We start from the raw sequence: 22,559 nt of genomic DNA, 5'->3' as shown, positions 1-22,559 counted from the left end.
AATTCCTAATAATCACACATTTTGCAGATAACTTTATCCACATCCACTTTAACAGGCACTTTTCATTTTTATGTTTTTTTTTTTTACTGAAGCAGTGATAGAGGTTTGCAAATATGATGTTAACCCATTTCCATTAAAAGTAATGTTACCAACACTGTTTCTCTTCCTAACTCCCATTTTGGGTTGTATAGTGTTCTTTTGAAAGATAAAACAAAGTTGGTATCATGTCTTAGAGATAATTTATATGGTCATTATTGTTAGTTAAAGTGGCCTTTTGTTACAGATACATTTTTGCTGGTAATTGTAGATTGTTTGAAGCTTGTAGAAAAAAGAATAAAGTCCTGCCCCACCACTGTTTACCCCAGGCTAGGATAGACAGACAGTGAGCTCACTATGCTAAATGCATACACAGTAGCACTCTGTTCCTCTCTATGGAAGTGTTTCTCTCTAGTCTAGTGTACTGAAATAGAGCTGCAGGTGGCATCGGCAGCATTAAACAGGCTGTTTAGTATGCTGCTCACTTGGACATCTTCAGGTGAATGGTAAGGAGGCTATGATTAGCCCACAGGTCAGAGGAATTCAGCTACACATTATAACTTTCCCACAGCGGGGTACTATTCTATCATGAGCATTGCATGTAGAATAAATTGAATCCAATTGTTTTGCTAGTAAAGTGAATGTAAACTGTACTAACAATGCAGGAATCTTTTTGCATGCAACTATATTAATAGCCGTTATATGTGTTTTTCCTTTGGCTGCAACAAAAGATTCATTTTTTTTAATTTTATTTTGCAGAACATATTTTGATAACATAGTTGCAATAGATTCGTTACTTGAACATATTATGGTAAGAAATTTATTTTATGATCTACCATTTTCAGATGGATTCTACTTTATTTCTAATTGTTCATGTACTACAATGCTCACACTGTACACATCTGTTTAAAACTGTCTAATAAATGCAAAATTGCCAGTTTAGCCTAATTTTCAGGTATTACAAATTTGTCTCTGTCAATCTTTGTATACAATAAAATTGAGTATTCTGGAATAAATTTTAGTAAAAAAATGAAGCAGAATAAAATGATTACCATATCTGTCATATTTTCGTTAAATGTCAATTAATTAGACCTAAAATATATATTTTGAATGTGAGCAACATTTGACAACAGGTGAATGCCAAAACTTCATTTTAGCTATCAGTCTAACCATTTTTATAGGGTTTTGTTTTTTTCTTGTTTTTTGTTTAATATTTTAAGTCATATTACATTTGTTATAATTTGAAACCCTGCGTCTGCTAATTTTACATGTAGTTTATATTGCTAAATTGTATACTTAGTCCCCATGACAATCCTCTCTAACGGTGCTTAAGATTTTTTAACTAACTTGCAGCCTAATGTAAGAAAAAGTTTCTCTTACATACTCAAGAGATATCTCAATTTATCAACACGTTAATTATTTTGCTGGACATGACTCTGCCTCTACACTGCTGCCCAGTATTTATGGCAGTGTTCTCTGTGGTCTAGTCCAATGAGCAGAACAGACATATAGCGGTGGTGACGAGGCAAAGTTCTGCCTAATGAGCAATAAACAAACATAAATATTTCTTACTGGAGGCTCTCCCGGGGAAACAGGGTTTTGTATTTATTGACATCTCATTCATTGTTACCTTTACCATGATGGCGCTCCAATCATACACTAACATGTTGCATAAACCACGTGAATGTACTGTGCTTTTTGGGTCTTTTTCCCGCCACAGGTTAATGCATTTTAAAATGTCTTTCCAAAATCTTTGGTGCGGTGAAATTTGAGGAGTTTATCATCTGTGATTTTTTTTTTATAAGTGTCTTTAGTGCTCCGTATTGTATTGTATTCAAATGGTGGTTCCCTGGGCGCTTATGGAATATAATTGGCTATAAAGCATAATCATAAGTAATGAACATTTATTAATACACACGTATATACGAGTTGCAACTCAATGAGAATCAAACATTGATTGTTAACATGGCTCACAGAGCTTGTTGATAGCATAAAGAACAACCATGGTTGTTAGGTATAATTGTCTGTGGATATCGGCATTCTCTAAAAAGTGATACGACAAATGCAAAGTTAATGTAAATATAATGATCACACGTTGCCAATCCTTGTAAGGCTAAAGCGAAGTCAGTCCAAAACAAGTGCTGGAAAATATAAAAGTCAATGCTCGAGATCCTGGGCAAATATGTCCATCGGAATCACCAGAGATGGGAGCTGGTAAACGGACTTACCCTTGAAACTGTCAGGGTTACCGCTCAGCTGCAAATCAGTTGCCGTGTTCCTGGTAAAGCTCCTATATGTACCTGGCTGGTGGTGAAGTAAGATCCGCAATTACGATTCCTGAGGAAGCCAGCGCGAAACGCGTAGGGTTGTACACCTGAGACGCACTACACCATCACACTTGATACCACTTCATTAGTGGATCTTACTTCACCACCACTACATCAACGGGACCCAGCCGCCGAATGCGCTACACAACCCGGAAACACAGAGACACCCGCCCGGCAGAAGGACGCCTTGCGTCCCCACGGTAACCAGCCAGGTACACATAGGAGCTTTACCAGGAATACGGCAACTGATTTGCAGCTGAGCGGTAACCCTGACAGTTTCAAGGGTAAGTCCGTTTCTCATTGAGTTGCAACTTCGTGTGTATTAATAAATGTTAATTACTTATGATTATTGTCACGGGCACTAGGAGTCTTGCCCAGGATTTCACCAGATGACTGGGCTTACCAGAGTCGTAAAGTTCACACAACGGTCCTCTGGTAGCGGGGTGACTAGCGGAACAGATATCACAGCAGATGGAGAGAGAATGCCAGAATGCCAGAAAATAATAGGAAAGTCAGTGACTTGCAGCAATCTTTGGTCAATGAATCGGCCTCTAGCTGATATAGTGGAAAGGCAGACTTGAACACTGAGATCAGGATGGACGTGAGTAGATGCAGGGAAGTCAGTGGTCTGCGTACAGCAAGTTGTACCACTGCTTATGGTGAAGAGACTTGTGCAGGTAGGTAGCGGGGAAGTCAGTGGTCTGCGTATAGCAAGTTGTACCACTGCTTAATAGGTGAGGATGTGTACAAGTGTTGATGAGTGGAAGCATACAAATATAATAGGATGCAGACACTAAGAGCACAGAGGAACTTGATCCCAATAGGTATGCAGCATATCCAACAAAGTCTATATAACGGTATGTGTGGCGCTGCTTGGTAAAGACTTGCTCAGCACAGATATGCAGGCCAATAATGGATAGTCAATCACAGTTATGCATATAACGACTGAGTAGTACGGTTAATTCCAAACAGGTATGCAGCATAACAATAACAGTCTATAGCGGGTATGGATACCGCTGCTGAGCGTGGAAACTTGTCCTAGCGGATATGCAGAGTAAATGGAGAAAGTCAACAACAGATAGGCATACCGCTATTCAGTAGAACAGTCTGTCCACGGGAAGATGCAGGAACTGCAGAGACGCTTGACGGCAGAGACGAGTGTAGGAACCACAGGTGAGTAGATCCGGTAATCAGAGTCCAGCTGAGGACACAGGCAGGAAACAGGAGACTGTAGCGGGTATGGAAACCAGCGATGAGTAGATCAGGAATCAGCAGGAAACTGAAGACACTAGTAGAACACAGGGAACACCTTCAGAGACTCACAGGGAATGAGACTCCAAGATCAGGCAATGAGGTAATGCACACAGGTGCCTTAAATAGGGAGTTGCCTGATCAACCAATTTGGATTAAAAGCAACAGTCACAAGAGTTCTTGGGAGCTGCGCATGCGCAGACCATCAGGATGGCGGACGGCCGCGGTTCAGGATAGGTGCTGGCCGGAAGGCTAGTGAGCCACGCACCAGCGCAGAGGCACTCACGGTCTGATGAGTGACAATTATGCTTTATAGCCAATTATATTCCATAAGCGCCCAGGGAACCACCATTTGAATTGTCTAATAGGGTTGAGCTACCCTTTACCCATCAATTTTACCCTGTCCCATCTGCCTTCTTTCCCGTCCCCAATCCCCTTCCCGAGTGGCAGCTGTTACAGACTATTACATAGGGAGCGCTGATCCTACCCCATCCTCTATATTGTATTGTATTTTTGTTTTTACTACAGTGACTCTTGTGTGGACAGAATGATTTTTTCTTAAAAATAGATATTTAATGATCGATGATAACCTTGGCAAAATAAGATCAAGTCCGTGTTGTGGAAACTGTTCTAATTCGGAAATTTTTGTCCCAAATACTTTTTTTTCCGTTCATACATTTTTTTTTTTTTTTTTTTTAGTAAATACAATATAATTTGCATGCCACAGTAAATGAGTTAAATTTTGAATTTCACTGAATTTATGTTTTAACTGTGATTGGCTCCTGCAACTGGTTCCCAGGTTCAGGGCCGGATTTACCACTAGGCAACCTAGGCAATTGCCTAGGGCCCAGCGGTCCCCAGAGGGCCCTCCCACGGCCGGCGATGAGACCACCCTTTAAAAATGGGCCGCTACTTATGGGCCAGTGCTATATGCTTGCCCACCTGGGCTAAAGTCTGCCAGACAGCCCCTGAATAGGGGTATATGTTATGGTAAAAAACCATAGTGCTATGGATTTTGTTTTAGGGAGGGGGCCCCAAACCAGTATCTTGCCTAGGGCCCCATGAGGTCTAAATCCGGCTCTGCCCAGGTTTGATCTAATGGAAAAGATTTAGGCCCTTTGACCTTACTGACGTAATTGATAAATGCTCCCAAGTGCCTGTATATTACAGTATATAGCATTTATGAAATATTCATTTTTGCAAGAGAAGAGCAAATTCACATTGATGATGATGGGTCTTTTTCGTGCAGATATATGCAAAGAACCTGGTGAATGCAGATCGCTGTGCACTCTTTCAGGTAGACCACAAAAACAAAGAATTGTATTCTGATCTTTTTGACATTGGTGAAGAGGATGAAGGGAAGCCAGTTTTCAAGAAGACCAAAGAAATCAGGTGAAAAAAATAAGACCTAAGAGATCACAATAGCACAGCATTTTCACCGGATATTAAATGTAACCATATGACAACATTTGCACGTTTTTGTATTTTTCTGTTAACAAATATTTGGCCCTATTCACAAACTTAGTCAGAATAAAATAATGTAAAGTATAATCAATTGGATGTCAAAATCTCAATGATAAACTTTTAACATTCAACACAATGTTAACAAGATCATGTTAATTTTAATGTCCATGTGTTCCCAAATTGTGTAGTTAATTTTAGCCACATCCACTTTACTATTCACTTTTAATTTTTAATTTTTTGACTGTAGCAGTCTTCAAAGTGATGGATGCTTGTAAAAATGATAAGCGATTTTTATTAAAAATAATCTTGCCAATACGGCTTTCCTTTCTAAATAGTCATCTTTGCCCAATAATAAGCATTCCTATTTTGTAGGATTGTTATGTGTTTAAACTTCTGTCTAATTTAAAATTTAGCGATTTTTACCTGCAGAAAACAGAACCCAGACAGACCAGTAAGATTATATTTACCATAATATCAGCATTTTGTTTTGTACAGATTTTCCATTGAAAAGGGTATAGCTGGTCAGGTTGCAAGAACGGGTGAAGTACTTAACATTCCTGATGCCTATGCAGATCCACGCTTTAATAGGTAATGGGAACCTTTTATTTTAGATTGTCTATTGTGATTCGGTGTATATAATATATATACAGTTTAGTTTTACAATTATTATTTTTGGGATTTGCCACCTAGTGTAGTAATAATATCATTGGCTCTTGTGAGCAGTTACCACTTTTGTAAAGAGCATGGAAATTTGACGTTACTACTTCTATCCTAATAATGCTGAAATGCTCCTAATAAAAATGAATTGAAAGCATCACTATATACAATATTGATCCCTATATTCCAACAGCATCCAGTAGAGATATATAAGAAATCACTTTATCATAATTATACACTTCAAGGTTGTTCTAGTATCTCCACATTCTCAATCTCCCTCTCCAGGTGTCTAATTCCTAATGCCGAAGACCCCATTTCTGTCAGCTCTGTGGAGTAAATATGGTTTTCGTGCTACCACACAAGGCCCCTAAAACAAATACAACCTCTCCACCCTTTTATCTAATTAAAATCTCATTTATCTCATTGAAACTGCTGTTTTTGAAATGAAGCACACCAGTGCTCCTGTACTTCAGTAAGATCATATTCTCTGTACCCAACTCTTCCTGTCAAACTGTGCAAACTTCTGCTCCACAAATTTGGCCGTTTTAATTTTCAAACTTATGCGCCCTGATTGATATATAGGTGTGTTTGTGCAAAGTTAGGTTCTAAGTTGGTCCAAAGCTGTATTTATGCTGCAATTATTTACCCTTCAAAAATGGCACCCACTATTTACATAAAGTGTAAGCACCATACCTCTGCTCATCCAAGGTATGAGTGTATATTATGTTCAAGTTAAATAATCTTTTGTAAGAGGTGAGTTTGAGCTCTTGCCATTTGTTTCCCTGTTACAGTGATAATTTGCCAAGGCTGCCTAGTGCTTTGGTTGGCAATCAGATTTGTAGGGTAGCTATGTCATCTGTTGCCCTCTCCCCCAATATTGATTTATTTTTATTATCTGTACTGGCTCTGCCTTAATAGGAGAACATGATCTTGTTGAGACAGGCCTAGTAACAACAATAAATAATGGGCAAAATGGTGTTTGATGTTCCCATACAAATTCTAAAATTCGAATTTCTATATACAGTATTCACAATGCTGTCCAGTTTTTGTGGAACTGCAATTACAGGAAGTCAGACATCTTAGGACTTGTAGTTCCACAGCAACTGGGAAACCACAGGTTGACATTTTTTATATAACTATTATTGCTTAAGCTGGCCAACCACGGGCCGATGTTGCGTCTTAGCACTAGCGCCAGGCAAGAAAACAAATATCCAATTTTGTGACACACTTTGCTGCCAAATTGGATGAGATCCATAATAGCTGGTAGCAACTGCGATTTGCGGTCATTTTCCAACATGACAGATAATGATCTGATCAATTTCAATTTTAGATTATCTGTCATTGCAGTGATTTTTTGGCAAATATAGTGTGATATACGCTCAATTGCCTGATAGCCGCTTTGTGTGTGGCCACTAATTGGCTATTACAAGTAAATATAGATATATACAATATTTAAATGGACATGCAAAAATACCAAGTATTGATTGTACTTTTGTGGATGAAACTTTCATTAGGTTCAATACTTATTCTATAAGTTCTGTCATGATCACCCACCAGAGATGTTTGCACTTGGAAATTAAGATCTCCGCCAAATGGTTAAGATTTCCGAAGACTTTTATTATATATATAATATATATCTCAAATCCTTAAGATGCATTTGTCCAGACATATACTGTACATTACTTCACAGAACAGGATTTGGGGCTAAGGCATCCTGTCCGATTTTAATTTCTTTTTATGTATTTTTATTACAAGTACAGCATCTGTGGTATGAGCTAAACTAACCATCAATCACTTGTACTGATTCCGTACTGTTGTCAGGAAAGAGTATTCTAGGGAATTTCAATATTATGCTTTGGAATATTCCCTTGACGCAATGTGTTTCCCTAATGAGTCTTTGCCCGCTTCATGCTTGAAGCTGTGGAATGTTAAACACCTGCTACTTATGTAAGAACATATTTTGTGTACAGTTTCCTTAAGAACTGCAAGTATGTATAAAGCAATAATAAATTAACATACTAAGGGTCATTTATTTATTTTTCTCTGCAGAGAAGTAGACCTCTATACAGGTTATACAACAAGGAACATCCTGTGTATGCCAATTGTAAGCAGAGGGAGTGTTATTGGTGTTGTACAGATGGTGAACAAACTAAGTGGAAGTGCCTTCTCCAAAACAGATGAGAACAACTTCAAAATGTTTGCTGTTTTTTGTGCTTTAGCCTTACACTGTGCAAATGTAAGTTGTTTTGTTTTTTAACATTTATTTTCACACTAGTAAAAGTGACCTGATTGTTGCATGTTTTGACTTTATCATGCTTGCCAACTTCAAGTGCCCATGGTCGGAGGGGCGGGCTTAGAGAATTACGCAATTTATTTCCCTGCCCCGTGACGTAGTTATGCGTTCTTTTACAGCAGGGGGGGGGGCAATATGATACCATTCCCTAAGAACTGCATCATTGCGGCTCTAATTCTGACTACTTTCTAGTGAAGTGGGCAGATGCGGGAGGTTGCCCTATTCTCCTAGAAGTCCGGGACTCTCCCAGTTGGCAAGTATGGATTTTATAAATGATCGCATAAACATTTGTCAGCTAGATATGTTGAATATGAACAAAGGATTTTCAAAAAAAGTCTAACTTGGTCTTTTCACCAATATTTATTCTCTTTATTATTATTATTATTATTATTATTATTATTATATATATTTATTATTATTATAGTCTACAATATCCACATTCATTAGTATTTAGGAAGCATTATAAAATATCTTGCTTTAAGAGATTATACAAATCAGTCCCCTCCAATGAGACTCCAGTGTACCTGTGACATGCAGGTATTGGCTGCTCACTTACTCTGTTGTAATGGCAAATGTTTACTAAAGACCCCCATTGTGAATCAGTTTATCCCAGATATCCTGAAAGCATGTACACCTATTTCAAATACCCAAAATGTGTGTAAATTAATCAGTAAAGTTTGCTACAACTGAACATTACTTTTCAAAGGAACACAAAGTTTGCATTAGACGACTTAAAACATCATCTGTACCTGTTCATGGTCAACGGTGTCTGCAGGGGTGCATGTGTGTAGGGCATGACTAGGTGGTTGATTTCTGACACAGTGGGATATTTATTAGAGATGTGTGCAGACCCCTGTATTTCGGTACTAAAACCATCTTTCTGTTTTGCTTTTGGCCAAAAATCCTCATGGGTTTAATTAAAAATAATTAGGTAAAATTATGTGATTTTGCACTGTTTTTGTTCCTCCTTACAATTTATAACATTCGCTTTCATTTACAGTCTTTTTTTCTAATGATCCCTTCACAATAGTCACCCCACAACTGAAATGGTTTGAGAAAATTGCTGAAGCATGTAAAGTGTGGAATTCCACATCATTACTACCTCTTGCTGGGTGTGATACATATGTTCAACAGTTACATGATCAACATTTATTTGGTCAAAGCCATAATATAGACTGGCTTGGAAATGACATTGACAGTATTATTAGGTCAACAATTCAAATGTAGACAGTATTAGGGTGACAATAATATCACTAACTCTAACCCACTGTCTACATTTGAATTGTCAAGCTAATTATACTGGCAACCATGTGAATTGTTGACCTAATGTTGTTGACTTTCTGAATGTAGACCAAATTAATGTCTAGCCGTCGACCGCATACCCTCTTACTTCAGTTGGTAACATGGCAGGTCTTTTTTTAGTAGCTGTGGCAATGACCTACATGTGGTCATTTAAATGCCAAAAAATGACCAGAAATGTTAGAAGCACAGACATGATTTCCTGCACAAACCTCATTTTTTAATAAATTCTGAATGGGCAAGTTTTGTGTGCAAAGCATGGTACATGTTTGAATTCATCCAGTCTTAATGCACACACTATGTTTGCTCCATTATCGGCATTGAGAAATCCCAGGATGAGCCATTTTGCTGACATTCCTGGGTTTTTCCAACAGATTCACAATGGTATGCATCCTAGCGAAGCCAAAGAAACAGAGAGTAGCTTACCTGTGTTAGACTTAGAGCAGCACACCACTCAAAAAATTATTTATTGATTTTAAAATCCATGTTTGACAGTGAAGGCAATTGTTTGAGGGGCAGATCACATCTGTACTAGTAAGTGGCCAAAAGACAAGGCGCTGTGTTTGACAGCACAACCCAAATAAAACAAAACCTTTTTATATTGATTTGAAAGATATTGTGGCGCAATGTCTACATTGCAAGGTAACAGTCCCTCTGTTCCTTATCTCATTGGGCATTCACATAGTGTGGTGGCATCTACAAGTATCTTTACTCTTGTTGTCAGTCATGGATGTCTATAGATCAGGAGCATCCCAGTATTAGTACTGGCAACTTCTCAGAGTAAAGAAGGGGTTCTCCAAATCCAAATTTTTGTCAAGCTTGATGTAAGCATTGAGGGAAAAGTTACTAATGAATGTGATTTGTCTAAAAAATTAAAATAGCTAATATTCCATACATCACATGCAGTGGCAAGAATGGGCTCAGACCATGCCCACTTTTTGCTAGTAATGGTCCTGTTACATGTACTAGAATGTCCATTAAAATATAGAGTGCCCAACATGATTATGCATCTTCTGTAACTTCACATGTTCCAACTTCTGGCTCTGCATGTAGGTCTGTCACCTCCAAAAGAGCTACAGCAGTGCATGAAAAGAACACTGAGGTTGAAAAACAAATTGGGTGTTCACAGAATCCTGAGCAGTGTCTAAGGGTGTCCTTGAGTATTTTATGTGAGTCTGACATTTCAGATTCTGACTCTGTAATTATAGAGCAGCCTCCTTCCAACATTTGAAGAGTAGTATTGATGATTATTTAGACATAGAAATTGAGGATGTTACTTTGAAACTTACTAATGTGCATCAGGATGAGGGGAATAATTGTGGATCTGAAAATGATGAATGTATTATACTTGAACAAGATAGTAGGGAGGAGGATGTTGTTAATTGTATCCAAGTAAGGCAGCCACCAGTAGTACCACCGCATGCCCATAAGAAGCGCGTGATCATGAATGGACAAAAGACCAAAAAATCCACCTCTTGAATGTGGTTGGAATATTTTTATTCCAACCCAGACAACATTTGTCAGGACATCTGAATTGGTAGGGACGTTGATCTTTAATTGTCTGTGAAGCAGGTGATTGCAAGAGGAACCAAATATGTGTCACAAACTTACCTGCTGCACACTCTTGTGCTGCTGATTCAGGGGGTCACATGATTGTGGCTGGGAGGCGTCATGTTCATATGCACAGTATATAAAGCCTACTATGTCACTGCAGCGCTGTCAGAACAGCTATCCATACCCATAGAGTCAATTCCTGGACTGCTATAAGTAGGTAGCCATATGGGGTCAAGAAAAGATCGTACGAACCTAGTTGGACCCAGAAGGCGAGAGTGCAGTCCTATGGGTAGAATAGTAAACAAACCAAGTAAACCGCTTTATCAGGCAGGGAAGAGGCTGAAGTGGAATATTTGAAGTCTATAGTTTCCATCACATAGCTATGCTGAGTTTTTTTCTATAATTTTGGTGAGAGGCGGGAGAGCCGACTCTTACAATCTTGAGTGATGGCCGCTCTAGCAGCAATTAATATGTGTCCCGTGACATAACGGTGGTGAGCCAGGAAGTCCGGTGGATAGAGTTGGAGAAGGACCAGAGATGGATGTGGTGTAATAGACAACAAAGTTACTTGTCGTATTAGTCCAAAAACTTTGTCCCACAGAGATCTAATTTTGGGGCAGGACCAGAAAATATGAAGGAGGGATCCGGCTTCCCCGCACTCCCTCCAACAGAGCTGAGAAACAGAGGGCCAAACTTTATGTAATTTAACAGGGGTGTAATATAATCTATGGATCATTTTAATGAGCATTTCTGAGTGATTGATACGTTTCAACATGGTGTAAACATTTTTTAAAAACATGGTCCCAGTCCTCCTCTGTCAGGAGCTGACAGAGATCAGTTTGCCGTTGCACTTGAACTTGCAATTTACAATACTCGAGAGCTGTCAAGAGACATTTGTACCAAACGGATATGCCCCCAGTGTTGGAATGTAAGTATCTCAACTGCTTCACAAGTGGAGGTGGGATGGCGTGGTGGGTATTTGCAGGCTTGCTTTGACTGGATCCAATGACATACCCAAAGGTATTTGTAGAAATCCGCAGTCAGGATTTGGTAGCGCTCCTGGAAAGCGAAAAACAGGACCAAGATACCCTACTGAAAGAGGTCTGAGACCTTAGTGACTCCTTGGGTGATCCAAGGACCCAGTCCCAGGTCGGGAATTAATGTCTCCATCGCAAGAAGATAGAGATGGGAGGAGGGATGGGGAAAGTCCTGAATGACTTTTCACATCTTATCCCAGCTCTAACAGTCTCTAACAGGCAAAGTGGCCGCTGTGGACGACCTAGACCTCCCATCTAGCCAAAGCTAGTCCACTATCGGGAGCAGGAAAACCACTTGGCCTTCAATAGAGACCCATGGTTTGCGAGGGTGGGGAGCTGTCCAGGCCTTAATCAGGTCAAGCCTAGCGGCTTGTTGGTAAAGTTCACGGTCGGGAGCTGCCAGGCCACCTCTTAATTTAGGTCGGAACAGACGTGAACGAGCCATTCTGGGGCGCTTGTCTCTCCACACAAAACTCAAGGCACTTGTGTAAAATTTGTTGCATATTTGGCAGAGGACCGAGACTGGAACGGACCTGAACAGGTGCAGGATTTTTGGCAAGAGCATCATTTTGAGTGCAACTATCCTACCGAGCCACGAGGCCTCGTACTCCATCCATGAGGTAGTAAGGGCTATAAATTGTTGCAGGAGAGGGGAATAGTTGCAGTCTATAAGATCTTTAGGATGGGATTAGATATGGATTGCCAAGTATTTAAGAGATGAGCACCAGTGGAATTTGTAAGTAGATTGTAGTGAGAAGTGTCTATCTTGCTCTAAACCCACCCCCATATCTTTGGACTTGGAACAATTTACTTTGTAAAAATAAGCCTCAGTGTATGCTCCAAGGACTTCATGCAAGGCAGGTAAAGAGGTCTCAGGCTCTGTCAGGAATAAAAGAACATCTGCAAATAGGCAGATCTTGTGATGGATGTTCCCAATCCTAGTGCCAGTGATGACAGATGTTGTCCGGGTTCCGTTCCGCCATGGGCTTCATTGCCAGTGCGAAGATGAGTGGAGAGAGCGGGCAGCCCTGTCTGGTTCCATTGGTAATATCAAAATGGGCCAACAGGAAACCATTACTGAGGACTCTGGCTGAGGGACAGCTATATTGGGCACAAATTGCCTGGACGAAGAAGTCACTAAATCCAAACCTGTCAAGGACAGCCTGCAGGTAAACCCAATACTGTCGAACGTCTTCTCGGCGTCTAGCGAGAGTAACAGCAGATGTTGGGCCCGAGACGTGTGGTTGGACAATATATTAAGAGCCAGGCATGTATTATCCGGGGTTTGTCTGCCCAGCACAAAACCAACCTGGTCTTGATTAATAAGGCTTGGCAGGATAGGATTAAGCCTATTGGCGATCAGTTTGACAAATACTTTAAGATCTGTATTTTAGAGTGCAATTGGCCTATAGTTCTGACAGTGGGCAGGGTCCTTGCCAGGCTTGGGAACGGTAACTCTCCTAGCCTCCAACATCTCTTTAATTAATAAGGCCGCTGAGGAGTCTTGCTTACCTATAGATGGGTGCACTGAGCCGAGCTCACTACGGAAGCCAAGGTAGAAGCCCTTCATGAGACCATTGGGTCTCGGTGCTTTATCTCGTTTAAGGGATTTTATTGGCCCTTCTATCTCATCCTCTGTCCAGGGAGAGCACAACCAAGCCGCCAGATCTGGAACTAGGGTGGAGAGCTGGAAGGAGTCTAAGAAGGCAGCTATACTAGTAGGGGAGGGGTGAGGTTGAGAGTGGTCCTGGCGAAGGCTGTAATGTTTTGCATAGTATGCGGCAAACTGATTAGCAATGTCTGACGGTTTATAGATATGGGATCCTCGAGGGCTTACAAGAGCCTTAATATGATTAATGACATTCTTTCCCCGGAGCTTATGTGGCAGAAGTTTACTAGCCCTATTCCCCAGTGTGTAAAACGTTTGATTTAAACTGGCTACGGCTTTGTTCACCTGAAGTAACATGATGGAGTTTAATTTTTTTCTGGAGATCACCCAAAGATGCTTTAATGGCAGGGTCAGAGGGGTTGAGCTTATGTTGGTGCTCTAAAATGACAATCTGGGCTTCATAATCACCCCCAAGTGGGTGCGTCTAATTCTAGCCGCAGCATGTATAGCTGCACCCCTCATGACCAACCTTCAAAGCGCACCAGTGCGTGTATTCCGACGGGTCTTCCGGGGTGTTGGTCTGTAGGTAAAAATCTAGTGCCTCACTCAGAACCCGTTTTCCAATATCGAAACACTAGATTGTAAAAGCGAATAAGAATTTTTATTTTTTTTGTCCACTCCGAATTGGTTTACTAAAATACTATTACAACCAAAAGCTACTGCTTGTTTAATCTTCACTCACACCCAATTGATCAGCACAAAATTCCAGCAGACTGATCTCTAAATAACCTCTTTAGATTTGTGCAGTAATATTGCAGCTATTGCAAAATATATTGCTTCCTTCGGGAGATCCAACATTTTCCAGAAATGATGTTTTGTCTCGATTTCAGATCTGAGAAATGAGTCATGACTCTGTTCGACTTGATACCCTGAAATTCGGAACTGTCGGATTTCTCAGAATCCGAATTGCTCTTCTCTAGAATTTATAGAAAAATTAACTTAAGATGGGAAGATGGCGCAAAAGGAAATGACAAGACAATAGGAAGCTTGAAAGAAGATGCAGAGGGAGTTCTGGAGAGTTAGGGAAGTTTGATGGAAGAGTGTATGAAATAAGTAGTTGTTAAAGGATACCATGTCTCCAAGTTTTCACCAGACAATTACATTTCTTCCTACTAGGATCTTTAAGGTTGAAAATTGTTTATTAATTCAGACTATCATCCTAGTTTAAATAAATTAAATGGAAAAGGTTCCTCTAACAGCACTTGGCACCAAAATGAAGCAAATAGCATTTATTGACCAAGTAAACATAAGTGATTCTTTTTTTTTATTAAAAGTGCATAAAAGCCATATACATGTTCAGTAAGCATCTGTTATTGGTTACGGTGTATTGGTGTATGTTCCTTGTCCTGTAGTACTTTCATGATTTGGTATAATACAGGCCACACATGCTGCAATATTGCAGCTGATATCTATCAGTTGACCATGTATCAGTTTTAAATGACCCAAAAATTATCTGCAATGCCTAAATAATAAATTGATAAATAGCAATCAAATCTTTTCAGGAAATGTGTTAAATGTGACCTGAAGATTAAATCTCTGCTTCATTAAACTTTCACTTCATGACAGCATAGTTTGCCAAACAGTAGGATCAGCCATGGGTTACATCTCAAAACAGGGAAAAAACTCACTTTGTAGTAAGCAAAGATATGTTTATTTGAATGCTGGTATGAATATATTCATATTTAAGGCAAGAAAAAACACATTCGAACTATCCCTAAATATAGGACGTTTTTCTGTCAATGCCGAATTTTCCGCTCTTTAGGCTTTTCTAAAACTGTAAAATAATTCCCTTCTTTTACCTGAATCCCTACCTAGCTGCAGCATTTTGAGTAATCCATAAATATTATATTTTTGAAATTCTGAAAATCTAGGTAAATGGGATGATTTTCTTGTGATGCTTATTTGTATATAGTCCGTTAGGAAATGCTTTACAACTCTTTTTCACCTCATCCACTTTAGCTGTACAGATGTTATAGTGCTTGGCATACTCTGAATATCCAGAGGGTAAGGCATTAGCTCCAAAGGAATCTAAGTAGCAACCTCAGAGATGACCGCGTATATAATGGAGAGGCTTACTTGTACATCAATAAAAAAAAAAAAAAAAAAAAAAAAATATATATATATATATTTAGTCCTTATTGGTAATTCCCAGCAGGAGCCTCGCTCTCTTCTTGACAGAGTTTTTACATGGAGGTATACGTAGCGCTGTTAAATTGATACTGTCTCTCTAACAGACCTTTCATATAATGTAAAACAGAAGTCTACCAAATGAGAGGTTACCTTAGGGGATTCATGTAGGGATACATTATCAGTACCCTTGACATACATACTGTCTAATATGTCCTTAATTAGAACTTGAGACACATAAGCATGCCTTCTGGATATTCCCTTCACCATCTGATTGCCTGACAGACCCAAATTCACCTTTTGTTAGCTTTGCCACTAGAGGTGGGCTTTGAGGGGGAAATCAAGGAAAGATCTGAAAGAAAGTAACCACTAAGTGAAATTTGTGAGTGTTGCGAGAGCATGCCCCTACAGTTAGCCTTACCAATTTAGGTATATATCGCAAGACTTTTTTTTGTTGGGTTACAAAAAAAAACAAAACTTTTTTAGATTCAATGTTCTATGTGTATTAGTTGTGTTTGGCATATATATACTCAACCTGTCTTTCATCCAGCTGTATTGCATTTAAGGGAAAAATTAAACATGGTGGCCTACGTCAAATAATCAGCTGGCTATCCCATGCACTTTAACAGTTGCAGAATTCATATGGATCATGAACAGTTTATTTGGCATGAAATGCATCCAGTGGAAATCTACGCAACTTGTGAAGCGCAAAATAGCTTTTGTTGAATTTGGCATTACAATTATCTATTCACCACCTTATGAACATTTATTTTTTTCATTTAGATGTACCATAGAATACGCCATTCTGAGTGCATTTACCGGGTGACTTTAGAGAAATTGTCCTATCACAGCATCTGTACTTCAGAAGAATGGCAGAACCTTAAGAATTGTACCCTTCCAGTACCTCTTTGTAAAGAGATTGAATTGTGAGTAATTTAAAACAATAAACTGTAAACATTAGATGCAAAACCTATAGCATAGTGCTGGGATAGATTTGTTGAACAAGTTATCCACCTAATTAAAGGTTTATAGTAATGTAATGTATGGAAACCTGGGAATTCATAGTTTGTTATCCCAGATGTTGGTGGATTGTTTTAATCCAGACTACTTGAATGCACCAGTAATTGGTTTGCTCTGTAACGGCTTGCACAGCAGTCATCTTTGTTTGATGGGTTAAGACACCTATGTGTTTGTCAACCATGATCGATAAGTCACAATAAAGTTCTTTTTCTATGTTTTCAGTCCAAATCTAGATTGGTGTTATATCCATATAGAATTATTGTTGACCTTTTAAGTGTCTCTTATTTTTTTTATTTGTTTAACCTTCTTTCATTCAAAGCTAAAACATAATTGAAACTCAAATGGTGTTGGTGGCAAATGGTGTTAACTCTCAGCAATTGGTGTTAGGAGTAAATACAGCCAGAAGAGGCAATTTTACACTGTGGCATAACCATGTAATGTTGCAGAGGGAGAAGGGACACATTTAAAATGTGTAAAGATTTGATGTTGGGAGGGGTTGTATCCTATTTCAAATCTAATTTCTAGTGTAAAAATAAAGCTATCCAGTATTTGTGTGTTACATGCAGAACCAGGTAGTATTTTACCTGCATGCAAAATAAATTATATTTGCCCCCCTTGCACTGCAACATCTATAATGTAGAATAATGAAACAAAGCATTTTATTCACTAAAAATGTATAAAGATCCCAGTCATCAGGATTATTAATGGGGTTGTAAAATAAAAATGATTATTAAATATGTTTTGCAAAGTGAAACATAATTGAACTGTGCAACATTTTTTTTGTGTTAGAAAATTGTCATTTCTTTAACGTGTTTACTTGTGTGATTTTCTTCAATAAGGACAGATGTCACTGTTGCAATGTGTATGTAGTAGTGAGGACAGTGACACCTGTAGGCGATGAAACATCACACTGGACTTTTAATACAAGAGTGATACATTTGCAGACTGCTCTATGGATGTTTATTGGCTAAAAATAAGAACCTAGGGGGGGAATTCAATCCCCCCGCCCCCCTAGTGTATTGGTGCGCTAAACCTATTGCTGTTATTATGGTAAATTTAACAGAGCTTTCTGCTAGCTACTCAAGGAGCTGCGAGCAAAAAGCCGGCATTGAAACTACTGTAATAACGGTATTTAAGCACATTATTACTGTACTAACAGTAATAGTGCGCAGGCTGCCTTACTTTTTACAGTAACACGGCCAATTGAATTCAATTTAATCTCAGATCTAAATTTTTTTTAGGAGTTGGATGTTGTATATGTAAATTATTATGAAATACTTTATAAAACAGTGGCTAATGGTTTGTTTTTAACTTTCTCTATTGTGTATTTCAGATACCACTTTGATATTCAACCCTTTGAGGACCTTTGGCCAGCAATATATGTGTATATGATACATCAGTCTTGTGGTAAAACCTGGTAAGAATCTTACATTTTTGGATGTTGGCAGTATACCAGGAATTTGTTAAACAGACCGTTTTAGGTGTGTGGTCATGATTTTAAAATACATTTTAAAAGTTCTAATATGCATACAGTCAGGTCCATAAATATTGGGACATTGACACAATTCTCATATTTTGGGCTCTATACACCACCACAATCTATTTGAAATGAAACTAACAAGATGTGCTTTAACTACAGACTTTCGGCTTTAATTTGAGGGTATTTACATCCAAATCAGGTGAACAGTGTAGGAATTACAACGGTTTCAATATGTGCCACCCACTTTTTAAGGGACCAAAAGTAATGGGACAATCGACTCAAAAGCTATTTCATGGACATTTGTGGGATATTCCCTCGTTATTTCATCATCAATTAAGCAGGTAAAAGGTCTGGAGTTGATTCTAGGTGTGACATTTTTACATAAAAAGTGGGAGGCACATATAGAAACCGTTTCCTACACTGTTCACCTGATTTGGATGTAAATACCCTCAAATTAAAGCACATCTTGTTAGTTTCATTTCAAATCCATTGTGGTGGTGTAAAGAGCCCAAAATATGAGAATTGTGTTGATGTCCCAATATTTATGGACCTGACTGTATATGTTTTTAACACACTGCTTATTTTGTACCTAATTTATGAATTGTTTACTAATACTTAATATGTTGATTGAATTAGGTTATTAAAGCATCTTATTTGCCTCTGGTATAGACCTTCTCTTAAAATATTTCCTAATCTCTTTTGATTCTTGCTTTTTCCATTCTTTCTAGTTTTGAACTTGAAAAGTTGTGTCGTTTCACAATGTCTGTGAAAAAGAACTACCGCCGTGTACCTTATCATAATTGGAAACATGCAGTAACAGTGTCACATTGCATGTATGTTATATTGCAACGAAACCAAGACCTATTCACAGACTTGGAGGTAGAATATCCTTTCCTATTTTCAGCTTCATAAGCATATTTTTCATCCTGCATATCACATTATAAAAAAAATAGACATCTTTACAAAAGACATCTTTACAAATCCTCAGGGAATAGCACCTCATTAGTAAATGTACATTATTAGCCTAATATATTGTGGGGTTTTTTGTTTCTAAAAACCAGGTCAGAATATACATGCCAAGCTTGTTTCCCCTTGCGTGCCAAATACAGTAAAATTCTTCTATCCGTTCCCAAAAATTATATTAATCAGGTGTCCGTATGCTTATTTTAGAAATGTCAAAGTTAAAGATTTCCAATCACAACGAGGTCTGGAAGCCTAATGGGGCTTCAGTATTAAAATCTATATAAGTACCACATGAATGGCCTCTGTAACATCATCATTGAATAAGGCAAACAATGTAAATTCACATAATTTCATAATTATTACCCATAAAGCGTTCCTTTACTGCATTTCTCTTAAATATTGAGAACGACAAGACACATTTTGTGAACAACACTTTATAAAACACATTTTTGGTAGATATGGCTAAATGTATTTATTAATTTTGCACCATCTAAATGTTTTCATTGTATGATTATATTAATAGCCATCTTACCTATCTTTATTCTCTAAATTATGCTGTAGAATATTTAGGAAACATTAATAAGGTGTAAAAAAAAATAATTAAACACAGATTTTTTATACTATTTTTTTAGCTTAATGTGCAATTTAAAAAAAATATATATTTAAGAAATTCAAGTACATATACAAGAATGTATTGATTTATTAACAGAGATTTACATTAAAATGATCACTATATAGTTACTTTAATTTTATAAGCAGTCTCTTGACTCTCAAAAATGTTCTTTAGCCTGGTTGTCAGAAGTTGCTACCACAGCAGCTCACCCACTTCCAGAGATGGTATACATCCCTTCCTGTATGTGAGCAAACAGACATCTTGTGTTTTTGTGGAAACAATAATATAATAAAAATGTGCTTTGGTCATTTAAGATATTATTTTACCTTGTTGCTGCTCAGTATATATCTATGTAAGGATTAGTTTTTCTACCAAAATGAGCACAACTAATAAAATCTACAATGTAATCTTATAAACAAATGCAATAATGTGCATTATAAAATGTCTGTTAACAGTAGCACAGCCACCTTTTCCGCAAAATGATCAGTCTGCTTCTATACATTTGTTTATGTGACCTCCAATTTCGGCAATTTGCTTGTAAAACGGCCCTAAGTGCCCTAGAAGAGTATTTAGAAGATGTCTATTACATTTACATGTCCTATTTCTCAAAGCAAAAGTTTTACCCTTGCAATCGTTGGCAAAAATAAGATAATTCTTACTTGGCGAGTTAACATAAGCAATCAGTTGTGTTAGACACCAAACATTTTTTTCTCCCTATTTTAGAGACAAGGGCTGTTGATAGCATGCTTATGTCATGACTTGGATCACAGAGGGTATAGTAACAGCTACTTACAAAAATTTGATCACCCTTTGGCAGCATTGTATTCCACGTCAACAATGGAACAACACCATTTCTCTCAGACTGTGTCTATTTTGCAGGTAAGAGCAGTGAAAGTGTGCTCTGATGTGTACATATAATAGTGACAACATACTGATACATTTTATAAACCATATTGTTTGTGAATGTTAAGCAGTAGAGTAGGAAGTGGGTGGGACAAACAGGGTGGTTGTCCTGTTTGCTGCAATGATGATGGTGTGAAGACTGCCTGTGACAAAGATTTCTAGAGATTGACATTGACAGCTGTTTTAATTGTGGGCACGATTGGTCCTAATCTGCTGTATTCTTCACAAAATGAATGTGCACTCTCCCATCAGCTGAGAGAGAGAGAGACTCTCTCATCTAATGTATTGACCATGCGGAAATGTTGCATGGCACACGTGGGACTTGAAAAATATGCCCCCAACCAGCCCATCATTAAATTAATAAATATACAAAAATTATCCAAGGCACTTGTGATAGGATGGACCTCCTGTGCTACCCTGTCCATTTTGTTGGGGACCAGCTGGGCTTGCCTTGCTATTGTCTCCCTTCTTTATCCCAAATGTGCCCCTTCTGTCACAGTAGGAGATGCATACTGCCACCACTAGGCTCCTACACCAGCTCCTAGAACTGCTTCTTTCTGTGTAACTATCGCTGCTGGTGTACCCCCTCACTAGGCCCCTGGGATGGTACCCCTGACCTCTTGCTGTGAATGGTTCCCCCTAGCCTATCACACTGGCCAGGGCTTTGGTACTCGAATGATGGGTCCCAACCTCAGAACAGCCGGGTAATGGATTAGATTGGTCTAATATGTAGGTCGCAGGAATTGCCACAGGTAAGTAGTCAGCAAAGCAGGATCTTGAAGCAGTGATGTATTATTTGCTCAAGCAGTCCTAATAAGGACAGTTACACATGCCAGTTTGTAACTTCTGGAAAGATCGCTAATACCACAAATTGTATGATGCTACATGACATGGTCAAACAGTGCTCTTTTTATACATATTCTGACACACGTTAGCAGGGAGTAACACCGCACCCTGATCCTAGATGGCTCCGCAAAGACTATGATATTATGTCAGGTATTTGGAATCAGGATGCAATATGCTCTCCAAACTTGGATTTACATGCAAAGTTAACAAAATTTACAGCAATCTATGATCTTTTAAATAACAATGTTTAGACTTTTTCTTCTACTTTAACAAAGCAAGATAACAACTCCCTAAATTAATAATTAATCCCCTAATTAATCCCTGCTGTGCTTTCAAGCAAAAAAAACGTCTTGATCGCTTCACATGAAAAGAATTTAATAAGCATGAGGCTTCCTTTAGAACAGTTATGAAAATCCAATTTCCTCCCCTGGCACTGTCTCAGAAATAAATACATTTTCTATACAGAAGTACAACACAATATAAAAAAATCAATACATTTGCCGTGATATACAGCGTTGTGTCCTGCACCCCTAATTAAAATAAATATCTACAGGTAATAAGTTATTTCGTTGTGATCCAGCCACAGCGCTGGGTAATTGTAATGTAAAAAATAGTTGCATAAAAAAAAAACTACATTTGTTATGAAAAAATTGAATCCAGAGGTATAAAAGAATTATTGTTGTAGATAAAGATACAGCGGGCAAAAAACATAGAATTGATGATGCTGAATTTCCACTGAAGGAAAGTAAATAAGTCTCTTATTAGAAATTTTCCAGATTCATCATACTTTTCTGGGTGATTCGAAATTGAACCCAAATATGAGATGTAAGCATAATCCTTGTGTAGATATTTATGATCAGTGTCTTTTTATCTGGTTTATATAAATATAAATGAACTTATGCAACTATCAGCACTAGATGGTTTCAATGTATGCAAAGGTAACTTACAGAGAGACCGCTACCGAGGGGGCCTCTCTCATATTTTGTCAGAATAGTTCAGAAAAGCTGATGGATGAGGTAC

General features: G+C 38.3%; 1 protein-coding gene across 2 annotated transcripts in view; it reads left to right on the top strand.

Moving 5' to 3' along the window:
- Window positions 1-22,559, top strand: part of PDE10A (phosphodiesterase 10A) — a 178,364-nt gene that overhangs the window by 104,291 nt on the left and 51,514 nt on the right. The window contains exons 10-17 of one of the 2 annotated variants that reach the window (XM_075203294.1): window positions 796-847; window positions 4,864-5,006; window positions 5,574-5,666; window positions 7,785-7,971; window positions 16,498-16,640; window positions 18,068-18,151; window positions 18,943-19,093; window positions 20,514-20,669. In XM_075203294.1, the coding sequence (XP_075059395.1) occupies window positions 796-847; window positions 4,864-5,006; window positions 5,574-5,666; window positions 7,785-7,971; window positions 16,498-16,640; window positions 18,068-18,151; window positions 18,943-19,093; window positions 20,514-20,669 (1,009 nt within the window). Of the gene's footprint in view, window positions 1-795; window positions 848-4,863; window positions 5,007-5,573; window positions 5,667-7,784; window positions 7,972-16,497; window positions 16,641-18,067; window positions 18,152-18,942; window positions 19,094-20,513; window positions 20,742-22,559 lie in introns of those variants that run through there. The other variant, XM_075203293.1, reaches the window with a different exon arrangement.

This window comes from Mixophyes fleayi, chromosome 3 (assembly GCF_038048845.1).
Source record: "Mixophyes fleayi isolate aMixFle1 chromosome 3, aMixFle1.hap1, whole genome shotgun sequence".
In the NCBI taxonomy this organism is placed as follows: Eukaryota; Metazoa; Chordata; class Amphibia; order Anura; family Limnodynastidae; genus Mixophyes; species Mixophyes fleayi.
Note: the sequence above shows the minus strand (reverse complement) of the source record. Positions and strands in the feature narration are given on the sequence as shown.